Below are 23,975 nucleotides of genomic sequence, written 5' to 3'. Positions count from 1 at the left end.
TGTTGAGACAGGGTTTCTCTGTGTAGCCCTGGTTGTCCTGGAACTAGCTTTGGAGAACAGGCTGGCCTTGAACTCATAGAGTTCTGCATGCTTCTGCCTCCCGAGTGCTGGGATTGAAAGCATGCACTACTACTGCCAGGCCTGTAGTGCGTTTTCTTGATTAATGATGGGACGGGTCCATCTCACTGTGGTGGTGCCACGCGTATGGGTGCTATGAGAAAGCACCTTCCATAGCCCCTGTATCAGCTCCTGCCTCCAGCTTCCTGCCCTGTGAGAATTCCTGTCCTGACTTTCCCCAGCAGTTTAGTGTGACTTGAAAGCTGTAAGTTGAAATAATTTTTTTTCCTCACATTGTTAGTGTGTTTCATCACAGCAATAGAAACCTTAACCCAGACCATGTATTCTTTTGATATGTCAGACAAGTAGCGCCTTGAAGTCACCAAATATATCATCTTTTTTTTTTTTTTTTTTTTTTTTTTTTTTTTTTTGAGATATGGTGTCTTTATGTAGTACTGGCTGTCTTAGAGCTCATGTAGACCAGGCTGGCCCTGAACTCACAGAAATCTCCCTGCTTTTGCCTCCCAGCTGTGGGATTAAAGGCACAGGCCATGTACCATGGCTGACATACATGTCTTATTTTGTAACAAGTTCTAGATAATAATATAATAGGACTTCCTTGAAATTTTCATTAATTTTTGTTTTGTTTTATGGTGTTTTGAGACAGGAGCTTATTGTGGGCTAGGCTAATCTGAAATTCAGTGTATAGTACAGGCTGGCCTTGAATTTATGACAAACATCCTGCTTGAGCCATGAATGCTAGGAATAAAGTGTGGGCAGAATTGTCAGATGAATACATTTTATTGATTTTAAATTCTATCAGGAGTTTCCTTATTTCCAGTCTTTATTTTAAAAATTCTTAAAGTTTCAAACATGGAACTTTATCTTCTCGCTAAATAGTTTTTGTGGCCCTTTTTAGAAGAGTGAACCATTGATTCCATTTGCTTCAGGGTTTAAGATGTGTTTGCTAAACTAGGGAACTGAACTTCTCCCTAGGCCCTCTGGATTGCAGGTTCATAAACTCCAGTGTCAAGGAAGGGAAAGCTGTCCTATAATGATGTGCTAGGAAGTGCTGTGTAGCATTTAGGACCTCTCTGGTTCCTTATCTCTAGCAGAGTAAAGTGGCCGTCTCCTGCTGGAAGTCCTGAGTGGTAGTGGGCTGGCTCCCAGAGGCAGAATAATGAGACTCTCACTTGCAACCAGTTCTGCCCTCTTCCGTCCTCTTTCCTCCCCTCCCTTCTCTTCATATGGCATGGGTGCTGGAACTTCAGGTAGGGAGTACTTTCTTTTTTCTTTCTTATTTTAAGCCTGTATTATTACACTGTGTAGCTCTGGCTGAACAGGAATTCACTCTGTAGACCCTTGTCTCTGCCTCCAAGAGCAGCTGGGGCATCACTTCCTATATTTGTCCTTCAGGCTCTGAAGCTCATTGTCTCTAGTCTGCTTTCTTTCCAAGAAGATCATTACCCTCCTTCTTATCTCTCGTGTTCTTTCTTCCTGCTTAGTGTGGAGGGAATGTGGCCCACTGAGGCGTCAGGCTTGACCACACCTGTATTCCTTCATGGTCGCCTTCTGTGGACTGCTCCAAAGGCTTAAAAGCCTTCTAGAAGCCTTAGTACCGGATTCAGTGTCAGTTCTTTTTCTTAAGTACTTGGCTGCTGCTGCTGCTGTTATTCCTAAACCAGGCATTTGAGTCCCGGGATTGTTTTGTTTGAGAGGGGACTTTGCGGCCGTATCTCCTGTAGTTGAGATTGCCGTGTAGCTCTCTGTTGCCACTGAGCACGGTCTCCAACTCCAGCCCTCCTGCTGCACTTTCCACGTGCTAGCATTGTATTGATGAGCCACCACACCTGACTCAAGTCATTGGATCTAAAAGAAGCTTGTGTTGGCGGTGCAGTGTTTTGGTTTTGAGAACTGAGGCTAGGGCATTCTGCCACCAAGCTGCACCACTGGTCTCCTGGATTACGATTTTCTATGTATTTGAATTAACTTCTTCAGGTGAGCTAAGCAAGAATATTCAGTATAGTACATTTTCAGTGGGACCTAGTGGCTTTATTTTATTGAAGAAAAATTTTAGAGAGAGCGGAGAATATAGGTGGTGAACAGTGCCTGCAGACCAATGGAGTCCTTTCTATGCATTTTTGAGTCTTTGTCAAGAGTTTTTGAGTGTAATAGTTTGGTTGTCAGGCTTGTGCAGTTATAGCTGTTGTGTTTGTTGAACAGCATCTTCACCCTGAAAGGAGTTGGACTGCCGAGACATCTGGGCATTACTTCAGGGAGAGCTGAAGTTGCTTTTATTCCTGGCTTTACCTTTGCCTTGCCTGGTTTATTTATGTACTTGATCATTGTATTAGGGTTCTTCAGAGTAATGACTTAGAGAGGTACAAAGGGGACTTATTAGAATGACTTACAGGCTGTGGTCCAGCTAATCCAACAGTGGCTGCCTGTGAACAGAAGGTTCAAGAATCTAGTAGATGTTCAATTCGGAAGTCTGATGCCAGTGAAGGAGTGGATTTGCTAGCAATGGCAAGGGCAAGCAGGCAGTGAAGCTTCTACGTCCTTATATAGACTTCCAGCAGGAGGTGTGTCTCAGGTTAGAGAGCTGCATTAGAAGTGGACCTTGCTATTTCAAATTAAGCAAAAATCCCTCACAGGTGTGCCCCTCTATTTTGGGGGGCTTTAGATAATTTGGATGTAGTCAAGTTGACAACCAAGAATAGCTGTGATTTTTACTTTCCATGTGTTTCTTCATTGATTTGACTTGTATTTTAATTGTATTTTTACAATCTTAGTTATAAAATACTACACAATCTAACCTAGGTTGAAAACTTGTTTGGTTTGTGGTATTTTATATTTAGAGTGTTACTGATTGGTGTGGTTTACCCAGGGGATTCTTCAGAGAGGACTAGAAATTCTACACTAGCCTTTCCAGGTTCTCACTAGAGGTCTAAAGGACATGCTGTGTAGCATACCACGGGGTATTAATTACTCTCTGTTTTAGGCTGAAATTTCCAGTCTGAAGCCTCTGTATTTTCTTGTATTTGCTATGTTTTCCTTTTTTTCTTACATAATTTATTTTATGTGAATGTTCTAAGTGGTTTGGATTATTGAATGAGTTACAATTTTTAGAGGGCTGTGTTTTCTGTTTTCAGGTTCTGTTCTGGATATTATTAAACACATTGTGGCAAAGGGGGAGCATAAGAGTGGAGTTCTGGATGAGCCAACCATCGCTACCATCCTGCGAGAAGTCTTAGAAGGATTGGAATACCTACATAAGAATGGGCAGATTCACAGGTGCGTGAGTGTCCACCTTGATAGCAAGTGCAGGCTGTGCTTTGTCTCATTGAAGACACTTTCTTTTATTTATGAATTTGTTTTACTTCTGAACCCTGTACTTTTTGCATTGCTAGTTTCAGTTTGTTTTGCTTATTACAGTGTGAATTATATACAACCTATAAATATTAAGAAAGTGATAAATATTAAAAAACAAAACAAAAAGTAAGCCAGTCATGCCTTTAATCCTAGCACTTGGGAGGCAGAGGCAGGTGGATGTCTGTTGAGTTTGAGTACAGCCTGGTCTACATGCAGGTTTGGGGATAGCCAGGGCTAGATAGTAAGGCCCTCTCTCAAAGAACGAACAAACAAAAGTGGTATTTTAGTAAAGTTGGAAAATGAAAAAAAATTGCTTTCTGCCAAGAAGACACTCACTGGTTTGGAATATTGGTTTCTATTTTCTTTTCTCTTTCTTAAAGTGCTTAAGATAATGGTATTTATATAATTTTGTCTCTCATTTTTGAGGTGTTAGGGATTGAACTCAGACTCTTGTTCATGTTATACAAGTATTTTACAACAGAGCTGTATATTGTTAGCCGTAAAAAAACAAACCAAGCCAAACCAAACCAAACCAAACCAAACCAAACCAAAAAACCCCAAAAAACCAAAATACCATTCCAACTTTTAAGAGTCTTGCTAACTTGCCCAGGCTGATTTCAACCCCTGATCCCTTTGCCTTAACTGTCCAGGCCCTGGAGTCACAGGCATATACCACCTTGTCCATACTGTCTATTGCTCTTCTCATTTTATTTTTATATCTTTTTAAAAATTAACGAATTTATTTAGTTTATGTGTGTGAGTACACTGCCACTGTCTTCAGACACACCAGAAGAGGGCATCGGATCCCATTACAGATGGTTGTGAGTCACCATGTGTTTGCTGGGAATTGAACTCAGGATCTCTGGAAGAGCAGTCAGTGCTCTTAACCACTGAGCCATCTCTCCAGCCCTTTATTTATTTATTTATTTATTTATTGTTTGTTTGTTTGTTGTTTTTGTTTTTTAGGACAGGTTTTCTCTATATAGCCCTGGCTGTCCTGGAACTCACTCTGTGGACTAGGCTGGCCTTGAACTCCAGTCCTATATTTATATCTTAAATATTTTTCCAAATTATTGAAAAGTTCTTTGTAAATGAATACTATTTTAGTTAGAGCTTTAATTTTTTCTTTTTAGATAGTCAGCACAGTCTAGAGTGAGTGATAGACACTGGACATGTGGTCTCAAGCCCTTTCCTCCTCGTGCAGGCTGTGGAGAGGGTATCAAGTCCAGTCAGATAGTGGTTGGTTACTTCCACAGCAGTCATATATCAGTTGACAGATCTTGCCTGACCGACTGACACTGAAGCCGAAAGTTCATAGCTAAGTAAGACATACTGTAAGACAGACTGTCGTCGATTAGTTTTTTTTCTGTGTTTTATGTTGCTTTCTGTTGTTGCGATTAATGCCATGACCAAAAGCAGCTTGCAGTGAGATGGGGTTTATTTAACTTACAAATCAATGTATAAATTTTAAGTGGTAGCTATGAAGGAATGCTGCTTACTGGTTTGCTCAGGTAGCTTGTACTGCCCAGTCTACCTGCCCGGGGATGGCACTGCCCACAGTTGACTAGACCCTCCGGTATCCATTAGGAAGTAATAAAATTCCTCACAGACATGGCCTTAGGCAATTCTTGGGTTGAGGATCCTTTTCTCAGTTGACTCTAGTGTGTGTCAGGCTGACACCTGAGTCATGCTCTTCTCCTTGCGGCCTGCGTAAGTGTTCGCTGCAATGGCTATTCAGCAGGAAGAAGGCTTCTAGCTCAGTTCCAGCTTGATTTCTCTATGTCCTGCAACCAAAGTGTATGGCATCTTCAGCAGTAGGGTTTTTTAAAAAACATGTTTATGTGTATCCATGAACGTCTGCACTTACACTTGTCTATTGTGTGTGTGCTTGGTGTATGGAGAGGATGTCATAGTCTCTGGAGCTGGAGTTACAGGTTCTTGACTGATTGTGGGTGCTAGCGACCAAACTTGGGCCCTCTGCCAAAGCAGAATGCACTCTACATCGAGCCGTCTCTCAGTTCAGTACTTCTGATATGTCTCATTACCTTGTGGCCACCATTGTGCCAACATTAAGGCAGCGTTAACTTTGTAACTCCCATGCCCTGCATGAGTGCTTCTTCTCTCTTTGCTCTCAGCATATTCTCCCCTTCTGGGTTGGGTTTTAACAGTTTCACTGTGCTGCTATTGGGCACACACATTGTTTTTTATGTGTGGTTTGTTTGTTTGTTTGTTTGTTTCTTTCTTTCTTTCTTTCTTTTGCATTTGTAGGTTATTTTTCCTTTTCTGTTTCCTTGGTTGGCTGTTTTTTCATGGTTGTCAACATGTTTGCTTTTGTCTTAGATTTCTGAAAACACCCTTGATTTTTTTTTTTTGTCTGTCCTTTAGGTTAATAATTCTGTCTTGAAAATTATTCTGCTATCATAAATTTGCTTCTAGGAAGGTGAATCTCCCAGTAGAATTTTTAGTAATTCTTCGATCCTTTCTCCCCCTCTCCCTCCCTTCTCCCTTTGCTTTGTCTGTCCTCTTCCTCTCCCCTCTGCTTCCTTCTTCCCCAGCCCCTTCTAGTGTGTGGTCACTGTCTGCTTCTCCTGTACTTTGTTTACATTCTTTTTGTTCTGAAACCTGATGAATGAGTAGAGGTATACTCATATAGCACTTCTGTACTTCCGTGGATGTTAGGATATTTCTTGGTAGAGCCTGGGGTGGTGGCACTACAGTCCAGCAGTTTTTGACCAGGCTCTTTTGAAGCCCTCTCTGCCCTTTGTATACACATCCTTGTAGTGGGCAGAAGTGTAGTGGTAGCAAAGGCCTGTGTGTCCAGTGAGCAAATGTGTCTTCAGTGTCTTTGTTTCTAGTTGGACTGCAACCACAGATTGTAGAGTTAACTTTTATCTTTCTTCATGGCAGCCCTCAGAAGGCGGTTTTTGTTAGCAATGTCACTGTGTAGATGTTGCCCACCACTTCTAACCACATGAGTCTGAGTGTCAGAGCTCTGGCCAGAGGTGTGTTGCTCATCAGGATGTAGACGATACAAATAGTCCTTGCCTTAAAGGGATGAAAACCTGTTTATTCTGGAGCCAGTGTGAGTGCTCCTGGCTTAGGAACACAGAATTAGATTACTCTAAATGTCATTTTCAGTGAGATAGCAATTTCATGAAATCTTCATAGAAACAGAACAAAGAAGGTCATAAACCAAGACACTTTCTGAATACAGTGGTAGAAACGTGAGGTGGAAACCTCAGTTCCAGCCTTCCAGTCTCAGATGCTGTCTGATGAATTAATTCTTAGGTTGTGGTTGGTGGGAGCTGGTGCTCTGCTAAGTCAGTACAGTTCAAAAGGTCTCATCAGATAGTCTCAAAACATGTTAGATTGAGCAGGGTAGGGAGGCAGGCTAACAAGGGGGCTATAGATAACCCCAGATAAATTTGAATCAGGCTCTGGACCTGCAACATTCTAACTTCTCAAGTCTTTGAAGTTGTAATCAGATAATCAGCCTTGTAGAAACTTGAGTACAGGATGTAGCTTCTTTCTGGGAGATTTCATCCACTATGGTCTGCCTGCCTTGGTAGACCTGGGGGGTCTCAGAAGTACTTTCAACATTTCTTGCAAGAGCTCTATTGATAACAGATTTTCTTAATTTTGAGATTTAAAGATTTTTGAAAACAATCTTTTTTTCCCCTTGACTTCTAAACGATAATCTCAAAAGATAGAGACTAAATTTATCCAACAAATTTCTCTGTTTTTCTTCATATCTGTTTGTCTTTTGGTCTGTCTCTTCTTCTCCTGTGCCTTTACACACACAAACACCACACCTATATATACCTTATTACACCTATATACATGCGACTGTACTAGGGAAGGGTGTCTTTGGAACAAGGCCTCTGTTAAACTGACAAATGTTCTTGTGTTCTATTTCTAGCTTTCTTTGGAATTTTTGTTTTTGTTTTCATTGAGACAGAGTCTCAGTATGTAGCTGTGGCTGGCCTGGAACTTGTTAGGTAGAGCTGGTAGCCTTAAACTCAGAGATCTGTCTGCCTCTGCCTCCTGATGGCTAGGATTGAAGATGTGTGATCCTTGTGCTCAGGCTGACTGAAGGGTTCTGTGATAAAGAGTATCTTGGTGATAGGGCCAAAGGTATGCCACAACAACCCACATATGATGGCATGTTTAATGGGGGTATGGGGCACACACATAGGGAAAATACAATGAAAACGTGGCTTTAACTGTTAGTAATGACTGGGCTGGCCATAGGCACTAAGTCATTGTAGGTGGGGATGAGCCTGGTTCTGGAATGTGGGTTCTTAGTTGACTAGCGCTGACTTCAAAGATTATGATTAGAATGAACATGTTGTTCTAATCCTTGCTCTCTGTGTGCCCTAGTGTTTTTCCTAGCAAAGACATTAGCTTTAACAAGTGTTAGACATCTTTGAGTTGCTAATCTAGTATATTTCTACTTTTTGGTTGTGAATCATTGCTTCTTTTAATCTCTTTTCAAGTTTTCTATAAAGTGGAAAAATCCAAGTCTGTCCATTGCATTCCTTTCATCTTTAGGTGGCACCTGTAGCTGCCATGTGTGAGCCCAGCGAGCAGAGTAGTTGTGAGGCACTAAGCAGGCCGGCCTGCAGGCTGCAGAAGTGCCTGCGATTGTCTGGGACAGTAAAACAAATTCTTTAGTCTGCTGATGGTGGCCCATGCCTTTAGTACTAGCATTCAGGAGGCAGAGGCAGGGGGATCTCTGAATTCAAGGCCAGCTTGATCTATAGAGTGAGTTTCAGGATAGCCAGTGCTACACAGAAAGACCCTATCTCGGGTATGTTTGTATGGGGTGGGGACAAAACAACAAAACAAGTTCTTTAGCTGACAACTATGTTTGGCATCCTGAAGGTCCCTTGTCTGTTACTTGTGAGGCCTGCCTGGCATCCTAGAGTGTTCAGTGAACCCTGTCCTTCCTTTGCTTTTCCCTCTGAAGCTGCTTCTGCAGATTACATGTTTAGTTTGAAATAGAAATACAGACTATGGCAAATTAATCAAGAAAAATAGTTGCTTAGCATAAGACTCTGTTGGAAGATGGACCAGTGCCTCATGAAATATAAAAGCTTAATAGTGTCACCTATGCAGGAAAGACCTCCATATGACTTATAGTGTTACCTGTTGTGCTTTATTTTAAAAAAAAAAAAAAAAAGGAAAAGCCAGGATGTTTTGTAGAGCAAGGTAGAGTGAGGTGGGAAGGGTGTCTCTGTAGGCCCATGCAGGGGCATCCCTTCTCTCTGAGATACCAGCCATACCATGGGTGTGGTATAGAATAGAGTTTATTTAGGTAGGGCATGGGAAGGTGAATTGAGAAGGGAATAGAGGCAGAGAAAGAGAGAAGGGGGGAGGAGAGAAAGAAAAGAGAGAAGAAGAGAGAGGAGAGGCTGGCCAGGAACGCATGGGGCAGGAAAGGGGAAGAGAGGGAGAAAGAGGTTAGAGAAAGAAAGGGCAGAAAGAGTAAGAGAGAGAGGAGGGGGCAAACAGCCTCTTTTATAGTATGCTAGGCCTACCTGGCTGTTGCCAGGTAACTGTTGGGCAGAGCCTAGAAGGAATGCTAACATAACCTACACAGGTGAGACAGACCTGCATGTGATTCTGTGTTCAAACAGCTCAAAATCAAAATGGTGAATAGGAAAAACCCTAGTCCTCTCAATTTCACCAGATGGAACTGTTGACACCATGAATGTACCTTTTATATGTCACTATGAGGACTGCATGCCTGTGATCTCCTTTCAGAAATCTAACACCATCTAGCCACGTGAGAAATGTCATATACATATGCCTCACAACTGCCAAGGTCACCAAAAGCAAGGACTGTCTGAGAAACTGTCACTGTGGAGAGCCTAAGGAGACCTGGCTGCTAAATACAATTAGCTGTCCTGGATGGAGTCTTGGATAGAAAAGGAACATTGGTTAAAAAATAAGGGAACCTGACTAAGCTGTGTGGATGTGAGGGACACAGTAAAGAAATCACTGAAATGTCCACTCTATGATGGCTCTCATGGATAAAAGTGAGAACAGGCAGATGCATCTGAAAAAGTTGAGGGCAGAGAGAAAAGAAACATACTGGAGGTAGATATGGTCAGGATCATCTTCAAGAGAGTTATGAGAGCAGTGGACATCCCAGAAGCCTGGGGGCTGATGAGCATAGTGCACAGTGTGGAAATCAGGGAGGCCAGAAGGGCCTGATTGGAACTTACAGCAAGTGTGTGTGAAAAGGGACTGAGGGGGCTTGGAGGCCAGCATGGGCTTTCATGTGCAATCACAGGTGTGTGGCAGTGGTGGACCTGAACCCATTTCACAAGTTCTTGAGGAATGATGGCTTTGATTTAACCACCATAGATTCTCTGCAGTCCGCCTTGAGCTCATTTCTGGACACATGTACTGCCTGGAACCTAACAAAAGTACTACATGGATACAAGGTGTTAACAATGGGAAACTAAGCTTAAGGTGTTACATTTTCTTTTCAATTTTTATTTAAAGCATTTAAAACATCTTTTTCTTAAATTCCAATGCTCTTGTCTAAAGATCACTTTTTGCCATTTTATTCTGATTCCTTTGAGAATTATTTTATGTCAATATGCTATAAGTGAATATATATGTATGTGTATATATGTATGTATGTGTATATGTGTGTGTGTACATATATATAAAAAATAAAAGTTACATTATATGAAGCTTACCCCTTCAGAATATATTGAAAGCACATCTCTATCCCGATGTATTTGGGTTGTTGAGGCAGGAGGATCATGAGATAGACACCAGCTTGAGTTATATAGCAAAACTTCAAAACAAACAAAGAAATGAGGGTTGAGGAACTGGGAAGAGAATGATTCACCATTTTTTATTATTACTTTTATTTTTAAATTTTATTTATTTATTTATTTTTTGGTTTTTCGAGACAGGGTTTTTCTGTGTAGCCCTGGCTGTCCTGGAACTCACTCTGTAGACCAGGCTGGCCTCGAACTAAGAAATCCACCTGCCTCTGCCTCCCAAGTACTGGGATTAAAGGCGTGTGTCACCATCGCCCGGCGATTCACCATTTTTTAGCATTTAGTTTATATAGAAAAAAATTAGTGTGTTTCAGCAATAAGGATTAGGTAAGGCTAGATGAGGGTTACTTTCTTTGGCCATTATTAACCCAATCGATATTAATGAGCTTTAGTTTTCTAGGTTGTCTAAAAAGTTATGTTCCTTCTTATAGTTTTATATTTTATGTTTGGATTATAGTATAAATGGCTAAAATTTAAAAATTTTTATTGGCATTAATACTCTTTAATATAAAGCAATATTTATTAATGTGAAGTACATACATAGAAGGGTACTCACCTAGGGTAATGTTTTGTAAATAAACAGTTGCTTAAATTTTGCCATTCTAAAGAACAAATGTTTGATGGTGTTTTTTTCCTTTGAAGAGATGTGAAAGCTGGAAACATTCTTCTAGGAGAAGACGGCTCTGTGCAGATTGCAGGTAACAATGAGCAGGGCTGTGCTTTTGGGGTGTGTGTGTGTGTTTGTGTGCGCACATGCGCACATGTGCGACTATGTGTGAGTGTGAGTATATGTGTGTGGGTGTGTCACACATCATGCACGTATGTGCTTTCACATTTGTGAGTGCACTTGTGGTCACCTTGCCTCAGAGCATCCTGAGCATTCATCATTGCAAGTGGCTACCATGCCTGCCTAGCATCTGTGTAGGTGCTGGGATCCAGACCTAGGTCCTCATGCTTGTGTGGAAAAGACTTCACCCACTGAACTACCACCCCGGCTCACAGTATGTCTTTTTATTCTGATATAATAGCCAGCAGAACCACCTTTTTGTCTTTTGTTTTCTTTGTATCTGATGATCCTGTTCTCGGGACATCTTTCTGTGTAAGCACCTTCCAATGATGGCCTCTACCACTCTTAGGTATTTTCTGGCCATTACTCATTGCTTCCTGTTTTCCCACTTCGCACCTTCGTTAGGTGTAAGGACTTCTGATAGGGTTCTGTCTCATGGCAGTCTTGCTTATTTAAAGGAGAAACCTTTGGTGAAACGTGATGCATAGTTGCTTTTATCCAGAGTTGTGATGGTAAGTTTTTTTTTGTTGTTTGTTTGTTTGTTTTGTTTTTGGAGACAGGGTTTCTCTGTGTAGCTCTGGCTGTCCTGGAACTCACTCTGTAGACCAGGCTGGCCTTGAACTCAGAAATCCGCCTGCCTCTGCCTCCCAAGTGCTGGGAGTAAAGGCGTGCGCCACCACTGCCTGGCTGTGATGGTAAGTTTTAATTGTCAACTTTACTCACTCTAGAGCCTGGGACAGAAGTCTCCATAAGTAATTGTGTAGATCAGGCTGGTCTGTGGACATGTGGGGGATTTTCTGAATTAGGTTAATTGAACTGGGCTGTCTCACTCTGCATGCGGGTGGCACCATTTTGTGTGCTAGCTGCTGTGCTGAATGGAAGGAGGCCCAGCTGAGCACTGGCATGAACACAGTCATCGGTGGCTTGCTGGTCTTGACTGGGAACGCGGTGTGATCAGCTCCTGTCCCTCTTGACTCCTAAGTATGAGTGAGCTATATGACCTTGAGTCATGAGTCAGGGAAAGCAAATCACAGCATTGGAAGAAGGGACAGCACAGGGTGATGTGGAGTCTCTGCCTTTTAGGGAGCACAGTTTTGGTAGTTTTAGAGCTTAGGGATAAGACTGGAAGTCATGTCTTCCCACAATGGCTGTTTTGACCAACCTCCTTCTGTTTGGCACCAGACTGCTACAATAATCAAGTAAATCAGGATAATATTTAGCTTTTAAAAGATAATTTAACAAGTACCTTTAAATCCTGAAGTAAGGTGATATTGTATCCAACATAAAGTTGACTCCTTTAACATGAACCTTCTTTTTGTCAAAAGAGAAACACTTTTCCACCAAAGACAAGACGCAGAGTAGGGTAATTCCAGCATTAATATTCATGCAGCTGCATGGGTCTGAACCTGACTGGAGGAGGTGAGCAGAGATGGGAAGCTTTCAGGGGCTCACCAGCTAGCTAGTCTATGCCAGACCATGAGCTCAAGGCTCAGTGAGAGACCGTGTCTCAAAAATGAGATGACACACAAACACAAAAATGTAAGACAGTGATTGAGGACAGTATCTAGCATTTTTCTCCTGCATCTGCACAAATATGTACAGGTGAGCACCCTTCCATGTATGTACTTCACATGAAGATGGGAAAGATGTAGCGCAAAGACATGTAGTGCATTCCAGTGTAAAACACTGAACGTAAAGCAGTTACTAAATGCCAAGTGACTGGCTCAACCAAAATACTCAACAGAACCAATTGATGGGTGTAGAGCAAGAACACAGAGTCAGACTGATGGTAGAAGTATGAATCAGTGTGGTGACATCATTAAAGTTGAGGATGTGCATAATGCAGACCCTGAGCTATAGCTTCTACTGTGTAGACTAGAGAAACTCATCCTTACACGCGTGGCAGTCGCCTTAATCATGAGGTGTGGACATTCGTAATGCCTTTTACTAGTAGACAGTAGACGTAAATTGTGGTTGGTTTTCATACCGGCATACCACATAATGAAAATTAATACAACCATAGCTACCTAAAAAGCATGAAGAGGTTGTGAAATTATAATATTGGGACATGTGCTGAACACGAGGGCCTTTGTCTAGTGTCTGTCTGTCCAGTGAGAGAGCTCTGCTGCCTCTCTCCCCTTTCCTATACCTGTCCTGTCCTCAGACTTTACCAACAGTGTTTCCTTAGCTAATTTAAAATGATTTTATTTATTTTTTTGTTGTATTGTAGTGGAAAATTTACCAATGTTAACCATTCTTAAGTGTGAGGTTCTGTGGCTGAAAGAGATAGTGTACACATAAAAATACAACCCACAGATTCACATACAGATAGTGTACACCTAAAAATACAACCCACAGATTCACATACAGATAGTGTACACCTAAAAATACAACCCACAGATTCACATACAGATAGTGTACACCTAAAAATACAACCCACAGATTCACATACAGATAGTGTACACCTAAAAATACAACCCACAGATTCACATACAGATAGTGTACACCTAAAAATACAACCCACAGATTCACATACAGATAGTGTACACCTAAAAATACAACCCACAGATTCACATACAGATAGTGTACACCTAAAAATACAACCCACAGATTCACATACAGATAGTGTACACATAAAAATACAACCCACAGATTCACATACAGATAGTGTACACATAAAAATACAACCCACAGATTCACATACAGATAGTGTACACATAAAAATACAACCCACAGATTCACATACAGATAGTGTACACCTAAAAATACAACCCACAGATTCACATACAGATAGTGTACACCTAAAAATACAACCCACAGATTCACATACAGATAGTGTACACCTAAAAATACAACCCACAGATTCACATACAGATAGTGTACACCTAAAAATACAACCCACAGATTCACATACAGATAGTGTACACATAAAAATACAACCCACAGATTCACATACAGATAGTGTACACCTAAAAATACAACCCACAGATTCACATACAGATAGTGTACACATAAAAATACAACCCACAGATTCACATACAGATAGTGTACACCTAAAAATACAACCCACAGATTCACATACAGATAGTGTACACCTAAAAATACAACCCACAGATTCACATACAGATAGTGTACACCTAAAAATACAACCCACAGATTCACATACAGATAGTGTACACCTAAAAATACAACCCACAGATTCACATACAGATAGTGTACACCTAAAAATACAACCCACAGATTCACATACAGATAGTGTACACCTAAAAATACAACCCACAGATTCACATACAGATAGTGTACACCTAAAAATACAACCCACAGATTCACATACAGATAGTGTACACATAAAAATACAACCCACAGATTCACATACAGATAGTGTACACCTAAAAATACAACCCACAGATTCACATACAGATAGTGTACACCTAAAAATACAACCCACAGATTCACATACAGATAGTGTACACCTAAAAATACAACCCACAGATTCACATACAGATAGTGTACACCTAAAAATACAACCCACAGATTCACATACAGATAGTGTACACCTAAAAATACAACCCACAGATTCACATACAGATAGTGTACACCTAAAAATACAACCCACAGATTCACATACAGATAGTGTACACATAAAAATACAACCCACAGATTCACATACAGATAGTGTACACCTAAAAATACAACCCACAGATTCACATACAGATAGTGTACACCTAAAAATACAACCCACAGATTCACATACAGATAGTGTACACCTAAAAATACAACCCACAGATTCACATACAGATAGTGTACACCTAAAAATACAACCCACAGATTCACATACAGATAGTGTACACCTAAAAATACAACCCACAGATTCACATACAGATAGTGTACACATAAAAATACAACCCACAGATTCACATACAGATAGTGTACACCTAAAAATACAACCCACAGATTCACATACAGATAGTGTACACCTAAAAATACAACCCACAGATTCACATACAGATAGTGTACACATAAAAATACAACCCACAGATTCACATACAGATAGTGTACACATAAAAATACAACCCACAGATTCACATACAGATAGTGTACACCTAAAAATACAACCCACAGATTCACATACAGATAGTGTACACATAAAAATACAACCCACAGATTCACATACAGATAGTGTACACCTAAAAATACAACCCACAGATTCACATACAGATAGTGTACACCTAAAAATACAACCCACAGATTCACATACACCACATTTTTTTTTACACATTGATCTATCAGTGAATAGGCAAATTGTTTCTTTTTGTCTATTTTGAAAATGTTGCTATAAACTGGATAACTATCTCAGCTCCTGTTCCCATCCTTTCTTTTTCCCCCTCCTGTCTTCCCTTTTCCCTTCTCTCTTATTTTATGTAGTCCAGACTAGCTTGAACTTCTGACACCCCCAGCTCCTGTTTTCTGTGCTAGAACTGTGGCCATGTGTTATCATGCCTGGCTTATTTTCTTCTGGATATATGTTCTTAGAAGGTGGATCATATGATGATTTTACATTAGCTTTTTTAAAAAAGTATTATATATAGTAATTGTACCCATTTTCATTCATATCTATAATTCATAAGAATTTCAGTTTCTCAACATCTATAACAAAACTAATTTTCTAGTTTTTAATTTTTTTTCTTTTATAATGGTTTTTTTTTTTTCCACTATATAGCTAGCCCTAGCTAGCCTGGAACTCACTGTATAGATCAGGATAGTCTGGAACTCAGAGAGATCAGCTTGCCTCTGCTGGAATTAAAGCTGTATGCCACTGTGTCTAGCTTCTAGGTTTTTTTTTGTCATCTACTTTATGTCAATCTTGTGGTTTTGGCATGCTCTTTTAAATGTGTTTTTTGGTTGCTGCTGAATTGTAGACCTTTTTCCTTTCTCCACCCCCTCCCTTTTTTTTTTTTTTTTTTTAAAGACAGAATCTGGCTTTGTAGCCTATATTGGCTTCTGACTCTTCAGCACTGGAATATAGTTATTCTTTGTATATTCTGGATATTAATAATTTTTCAGTTGTGATTTCAAATATATTCTTTGATTCTGTGGGTTTGGGGGTGGGGCGTTGGTTTTAAGGGTTTTAGTCCAGGGCTAACTAATCCCATTGATTTGGATGGTAGCCCTAACTCTGAGGCAAGCAGAATGAGAGCATCTTGAGAGCGTTTGGGAGGTGGAAGCTGTGCATGGCTATCAGGAAGCTGAGAGCAGCAAGAAGGGGCCTGTAACACAGGGTTTTTCCAGAGCATTGACCACTCTTCTCCTAGTAGGTCCAGACCGCCACATCCTCTCCTCAACTGTCATCTTCTCACTCTACAGGGATTCATCATTGACTATACAGAACTCTCAGGACTAGCTTGTCCCACAGCCCATCTGTTGGCAGCCAGCCCAGGTTGGTGAGACGTGGGGGAGATTTCCTGTTCAGACCGTAACGACTGCTGTGCTGTCTGTTCTGTTTCAGATTTTGGTGTTAGTGCTTTTTTAGCCACTGGTGGTGACATTACCAGAAATAAAGTGAGAAAGACGTTTGTTGGCACCCCATGCTGGATGGCACCGGAAGTTATGGAGCAGGTACTGTTGGGTTCTGTTTCTGAAGTGGATCAGGATTTTGTTGTTAAACCAAGCCACAAACCTTAGTGCTTATGTTTGATCGATGTTCCATGTTAGATGCATGAAATGCATGTTTCTGTTGATTGGTTTAGAGCTCAGTCTAAGGAAAGATATTACTGCAGTACAAAGCAAAGCAAAGCAAACAACAAAAACTGCACAGTACACAAGAAATGCAAGAGTATACCGACAATAATTCAAGGACTACGAGAATCAAGAACTTAAAAGTATATCTTAGTACAGACCAGATGACGGGTTGTTCATCTTAGATCTTTCACGGCTGGTACCCTTCCCTTCCCACTTGCACATCAGCTGCTCTCGGTGGCCTCTTGTCATGTGTTTTCCCACACATTAAACACCGCTGATCTCAGTACTCATTCTGTAGTCCTTCTCTTACCTCTCTCATGGTACTTAACAGATGAGCACTGCAGCATTATTCACTTCCCAGTTATACAGTGTCTGTTGTTCTCCTGCTGTCAGGCTGTTTCTCTGACCTCTTTTGACCCATCTGTTCCTTTTGTTTTATTTTGTTTTGTTATTCAAGACAGAGTTTCTTTGTGTAGCCATGGTTGTCTTAGAACTCATCTGTAGACCAGGTTGGCCTCAAACTCAGAGATCTCTTGCCTCTAAACACATGTGCCACTAGGTCTGGCTCTATCTACTCTTGAATCCTCCTGTAGGAATTGGTAGGGTACACAGGTTGTCCAGTCACCGGCTGGGACAGGAGGATCATGAGGTTGAGGCTAGCCTGGAGTATATAGCCAGACACTGTCTCAAAAAAGAAAAGAAGATGATGTTTGCTAAGGTCATTTGCTAAGGTTCCTTTTTTCTTGAGTGCATGTATTCACTGATGACTCGTTCATGCTACCAGGTGTAAATGATTTCTAAGTTACATGCAAACCAGCCTACTTCTCAAGACTCCAGGTTACTTTCAACACTGTATGGGATTTATTCGTGAATGTCACAGATGAATTACTATATATATATATTTTCCTATATACATACATATATTACCATATAGAGCCTGTGGAAGGAGGGCACTCCAGGCCATACAGGGTCTTAAGAGGCTGCGGCACTCAGGAACAGAATGAACAAGCATAGGCTGTAGAGAAAGGCTGGGGCAGGGGAGTGGTATGAAGAAATATAAGACTTCATTGGTTTTCCCAGGATGGAGGATATGGTAGGGACTAAACCTACTTCCCAGATAAGCAGGATCTGCCCCTGATCTGTCTGGTAGAGAAGCTCATGGGCGTGGGAAGTATTGTCCATGGAGGGAACTTTCCTTTGGAGACCCTCCTGCTGTACCAGAAGGCAGAACAGCATATATACTGACCACTGAATTTAAGTCTTGTGCTACAAACTTTGGAGACCAACCTTCTCCTATGTAGCTCAATATAGAAGATTAAAAATGTGTGACTGTGACAGGATGGTGGCAGTGGAGGCGGTGAGAAATCCAGCAGCCTGTTCATGTCAATGTTAAAAACTATCCACAGCCCTTTATGATGGTAGCATTCCTAGCACACGCTCCCATCACTCAGGAGATGAGGCAGGTAGAGCTCTTGGCTCTCGGCTAGTCGGGCCTACTTAATGAGCTCTTGTTCTAGAACATAAACAAGAGTCTCAGGACAAGGGAGAGGGGAAAGGAAGGGTGGGGAGGCCAGTAAGGGGAAAGACGTGGAAGGAAGGAAGAAAAATAATGTCATAGAACACTTGGAAAGGATTATGGAAAACCTTGGCTCTAGTTTGTTTTTTTCTTTTTTTTTTTCTTTTTAGTTTTGTTTTTGGTAAATAGAGTGAACCTTCTAATTATCAAGCTTAATGATAGTTTTATACTTTTATAAGTGCTTCATCATGAACACTTTTCTATGTTTTCATATAGACTTAATAAGTACTACTAGTAACTGACTATAGTGTTCTTTTAAATGAGTATAATAATTAATAGCTTACTGGTTTAAAGTTTGTGAACACATTTGGTAGTGCACTCTTATAAGTACTCCCACTGCTTAAGAGGCTGAAGGAGAAGAGTCAAAAATTCAAGGCTAACTTGGGCTGCACAGGGAGACCTCTCACTTCTGCCTCCCCTGACCCCCAATTTTTCATGACATACTAGAAATGTTTATAAAGGTGTTTTAGCCTGGTTAAAGTAATGTGTACCTCTCCCCTCCCATCTCCCCCCAATCCCTTTCAGGTTCGAGGTTATGATTTTAAAGCTGATATCTGGAGTTTTGGAATCACAGCGATTGAACTGGCCACAGGGGCAGCTCCATATCATAAATATCCACCAATGAAGGTGAGGTTCATATGCACAGTATTACTCCAGCTCACGACCCAGCGACTTTTTACATTTGCTAATCATACCAATAGTTATTTTCCTAGAGTTTTTATGTGTATTATAGCAAAATATAATCTTTCTAATAAGATTACCAACTTAACCATTTTTACTTTGTATTGTATAGGGACCAAATCCAGGACAAACCATTTTTGATTGTATTTAAGTGATAAGTATGTTCACGATGTATAGCCATCACCATGCCCAGACTCAGAGCTGTTGAACTCTTCTACAGAATCGCTGAGCTTTAGTTGGCTTGCTGGTCTGCGCACACAGAGCTATTGAGTCTAACTGCATTTGGTGTCTGTTATCCGACTGCCTTGGTTCTCTACTCATCTGCCTTTCATAGGCTCTGCTGACAGAGTAACTAAGGTGCAGGGGGCTCAGGAAGAATGTGAACTAAGAATGTAAACCAGATGTAGCTTTGTTACTGAAACAAACAGTTGGTGATTTCTGTAATAGAAATTTCTGGAAGAGAAGGCTCCATACTATGAGAAGTCAAGGAAAAACAGGGCAAGCACTAGGAGAAGCTAAGGTGGCCATGCTGTCTTCTGCTGTGGTTTTTATGTTTCTATTTTTACAGTCTGGCAATGGAAGAACTAGGTCTGTGGACATGAAGAAATGAGGGATTGTAATCGAAGGATTTAACAGCAGTCGACAGTGGGCCCTTGTGGGGATCCACCATCTATATATAGCTTTAGCTAATGTCCAGTAAACATGGAAGCCTTGGGCTCTGAACAACTAGTCTGTTTCTTGTGATGTTGGGTATTGAGCCCAGGGCCTCACACATGCTAGCAAAGTCCATATATCCTTTGAGCTATAGCCCTGACTCTAAAAGCCCACCTAGATGGTAACTTGTATGTATGTGTGCCCGTGTGTGTGTTTATACCCACGTATGTGTGTGCTTTTAGAGACCAGAGGTTGTTGTCAACTATGCTTCTCAATCACTCTTTGCCTTATATTTTGAGAGAGGGTTTCTCCCTGAACGCTGGAGCTTGCCAGTTTGGCTGGCCTGGCTGGCCACCAAGCCCCAAGGACCACCTCCCCCAAGCCCACTTCCTCTTCTCAGCTGGGATTGCAGACATAGAGCACCACACCCAGCTTTCCATGTGAGTTCTGAAGGACTGAACTCAGGTCCTTATACTCACAGCAAGCTCAGCCATCTCCAGCCCCTTAACGTCAGCTATTAGAAAGTAAAATCTGCTTGTGTGTTGGGAAGCTTTATTCAGACTGTGAAGTCTTCATATGTTTATACTGGACTGACATTTTTTACAGGTTTATTGGTATACTTCTGTGGGCTCCTATATCTACCTCCCTTCCAACCCTAATTTCACCCTGATCACTTCCAACCCCCCAACACTAGGTAGGAGGAAAGAAGGTTAGAGGGGAAAGGGGTCATAGAAGAGACCTCTTTAGACTACTTCCTGATGATTAGGGGCATCAGGTTCCTTGGGGCAAGTCTAATATTTGATGTCAGGATATCCAATTTCTTCTTCTCATCTCTTTGCTCATGACCACCTGACAAACTGCAGTAACAGAAACCAGCAGCAGCAGCAGGGAGAGCAGAGCCTCCACAGGCTCTCTTGGGGTTCTCCCATCTATACACTCTCAAGAGTACCCAGAATCCCAGTTGTAAACTACCTCTAGCTGGCAAAAATCACATCCCTCCTAGAGCATGAGACAAATCATAGTTAGATGCTGTAGACAATCTGAAGTACCCCTATACCTGGGATTAAAGCAAAAACATAGTCACATAACATCACTGGGTTTTAAAGAAACCAAAATTCTTACTATACAGGTTTTAATGCTGACACTCCAGAACGATCCTCCTTCTTTGGAAACTGGTGTTCAAGATAAAGAAATGCTGAAAAAATATGGAAAATCATTTAGAAAAATGATTTCACTGTGCCTTCAAAAGGATCCAGAAAAAAGGTAAAATATTAGATAAACATGACATATCTCTTCTGATACATAAGATGTGTGGGAAACCCTAAGAATTACATTTGTATACACAGTATTATGTGTGTATTCTTAAAATGAATGAATTAAAAATGTTGGAAACATTCATAAAGACCATTTTATAAGATTGGAAGGGACTGAGTTGATTTTCTGTACTTATAAGTATATAAGTTGCCCAGATTATTTCTTGATTAATTTCTTAAAACTATGAAATTATATTTGTGAATTCTCTATTAGTAAAATGCCATGTTAATGGGCAAGTTTTTCTTTTTTCAACCTTCACTTAAAATATAACTGCCATTTACAATTTACAAAGGACTATAACAACACATTTATATTCCATGTAGGAAAGAGTTTAGTAATCAAAGTTTCATATAGTTTCCTTGTTGGCTTTAGACACATTGAATGGTAAACAGCAGGTTCTTAACTAAGGGTATTTATGTGTGGTGTGGTTGAGCAGCACCGTAGGCGAGATCACTGAGTATCACTTGTATTTTTGAGGCTACCTTATCCCTAGTCCTAGAGGTGGAACTTGACTCTTGACTGTAACTTGGAGCTGTATCCCCCCTGTGTCTACTTTGTTTTCATGTGTGCATCAGCTTCCATATCCACCACCTCCGCAGCTACAGATTCATCTACCCATGGATCCGAGGACTCTGATCAAATTCTATCAGTACTCAGCATCACCAGCCTTTTCTTTGTCCTCATTCCTTGAGCATCACGGTTTACTTAGCATGGTAGCAGCTGTACTGGTTAAGCTGGAGATGGTATAAAGTGCAGGAGGGTTATGTGGGTTCTACACAGATACCATTCCATCTAAATACAAGGGACTGGCTATCAGAGTTTTGCTGTTGGCAAAGGGGTCCTGGAAGCAGTTCTCCTGGGATACCACGGGCAGACTGTATATTCCACTACGTTTCTTAGTACTAAAAGTTGTTTAATTTTTGTTTTCTCTAAAGGTCGACAAAAGACTTTGACATCCTTGGTCATGTGTCTAGTATATATAATGGGGCTTCAGAATTTACTGTTGGAAAGGTTGGAAAGGTTGGAAAGTATAAGGAAATAGGCAGCCAAGGTTATGTTCATGGTTTTAGAATTTCTTAAACTGACAGGGAATTCCTTTGTTTCTGCCAAGTTAGCTGACAAAACCAACATATTCCTTTTTACAAATACCTAGAAATAACAAGCAAAAATCTATCAAATGTGAAGATCCTTAGGTGCCAGAAATAGTGAAGACTATATAAATTACAGAAGAACCTCTAACTAATCCAGTGGCCATCAGCAGAATACTACTCAGTCTAATATCCCATGAGCTTGTGGTTTTGACTGATGCTGTGACTCTTGGAATTGGGATCATAGGTCCACCTGGAGGAAATGTTCAGCTGAGTTCCTACTTAGAGGACCATCAGAAAACATCTTCCTCCTTTTTTTATAAATTGTTTAGTTTGTGCATATGAGTTGCTTCTGTATTATGTGTATAGCACACACATACAAGAAGCCTCCCTTCTCAGTCATTTCCAAGAAGCAACAAAATCTCTCATTGTTTTGACTTTACTTCCTACAGATTGAGAGTCTGAATTTGTACTTGCTTTACTAAATGCATACCCAGCACCTCTTAAGCATAGAAATACTGTTAGGCAGCTTCAGAAGTGTACTGGAACACACCTGCCGGTCCAGGTCTCATAGCTCCCGAGACCAACACGCCCAGTTCATGGTGCTGTCAGCCATTCAAGCTGCAGCACACATGGCGGCAATGTAAGATGATCTAGAATTGGCATACAATAGCATTAGTTCTTCAAGAAGTTTGGATAATTCAGTGGTAGCTGGAAAGCTTATAAATATTCAAATTTATTAAAACTATAAATCAAAACCATGGGAAAAGACTTGACCAAAGAATCAAGCAAGACATTTAGAACTGAAAGATTCAGTTAAAATGTGTGGGCTGGACTCTTGATTTGCTCCTGATTGAATAAAGTGTGAAGAAAGAACTTAACAGTAAAGAGGCTTGGTAGGCAGGTACCTTTCTCCCCTAAATGATCAAGGGTACAGCATAATGAAATAAAAGCTATGCAGTAAGAAACGTGCATTGCCTGGTGAAGCTTTTCACCTCCAAGAGCCCCAAGCTGAGGAATGTGCTATAGAATACTCAACCAGCATTTGTCAGAAGTATCAAGCAAAGAGAAAAATTGAAAAGCATGACTGTTAGAGTAATTGGACTTGGAGAGTCCAATTGTGACGGGGGATGCCGCGGGTGTCAGACAAGCCTCTGGGAAATGGAAGATATCCAAAAAGAGCTGCAGTTTCTAGTTAGAAAGACTACTGGTGTTGATGGTTAGGATACTTCTTGGTAACTATAATTTGGATACATAAAATGTTAACTGTGAATCTAGTGAAGAATGTGAAAGAACTGTGGACTGTCCTTTCAACTCTTTAATAAGGCTCTCTATATATTTAAATCTCTGGGAAGTAGAGAATTAAGCATTGTTTAAGTATTTTAAGGTCAAATAACACAAAAAACAACTCCATTAAACAGAAGAAATGAAAGAAAATAACAAACTATTGACTGATTAACTAGCGGTGCGTGTGAACGTGTGAGTGCATGCGCCATGTGAGCACACACACTGTGTGCTGTCTCACTTCGTTTTCACAGGAATCCAGCAGGTCAGCGTTTCCATTTTCTGCTTCACAAAGGAAGAAACAGATTGGAGCTTAAGCAGCCTTGTGCAAGTCGCCTGTAATAAAATGGGATGTTCAACCTATATATATATAGTCACACGAATTCTTAAGGAGAGATTAGTGAGAATGGACAAGTGATATTCAAATAACAGCTGAAATAAACTGTGTTGGCACAGGCCTTCCATCCTAGCATTAGGGTAGAACTGGGAGGAAGAGAAGGTTAGTCGTCATCTGTGGCTATTCAGCCAACTTTGAGGCTAGTCCTGGACACACGAGACTTAAAGAAATAAAATAAATTAACAACAACAATAATGGAAAGATAGAATGGGCTTTCTAGTTC

General features: G+C 40.8%; 1 protein-coding gene across 3 annotated transcripts in view; it reads left to right on the top strand.

Moving 5' to 3' along the window:
• Positions 1-23,975, top strand: part of Oxsr1 (oxidative stress responsive kinase 1) — an 86,046-nt gene that overhangs the window by 31,983 nt on the left and 30,088 nt on the right. For all 3 annotated transcript variants that reach the window (XM_034484042.2, XM_076917342.1, XM_034484043.2), the window contains 5 exons: positions 3,210-3,351; positions 10,875-10,930; positions 16,526-16,635; positions 18,860-18,961; positions 20,799-20,932. In XM_034484042.2, coding sequence (XP_034339933.1) covers positions 3,210-3,351; positions 10,875-10,930; positions 16,526-16,635; positions 18,860-18,961; positions 20,799-20,932 — 544 coding nt within the window. The remainder of the gene's footprint in view (positions 1-3,209; positions 3,352-10,874; positions 10,931-16,525; positions 16,636-18,859; positions 18,962-20,798; positions 20,933-23,975) is intronic.

This window comes from Arvicanthis niloticus, chromosome 21 (genome assembly GCF_011762505.2).
Source record: "Arvicanthis niloticus isolate mArvNil1 chromosome 21, mArvNil1.pat.X, whole genome shotgun sequence".
NCBI classification, from domain to species: domain Eukaryota; kingdom Metazoa; phylum Chordata; class Mammalia; order Rodentia; family Muridae; genus Arvicanthis; species Arvicanthis niloticus.
The sequence above is the reverse complement of the archived record's forward strand: the minus strand, read 5'-3'. Positions and strand labels throughout refer to the sequence as shown.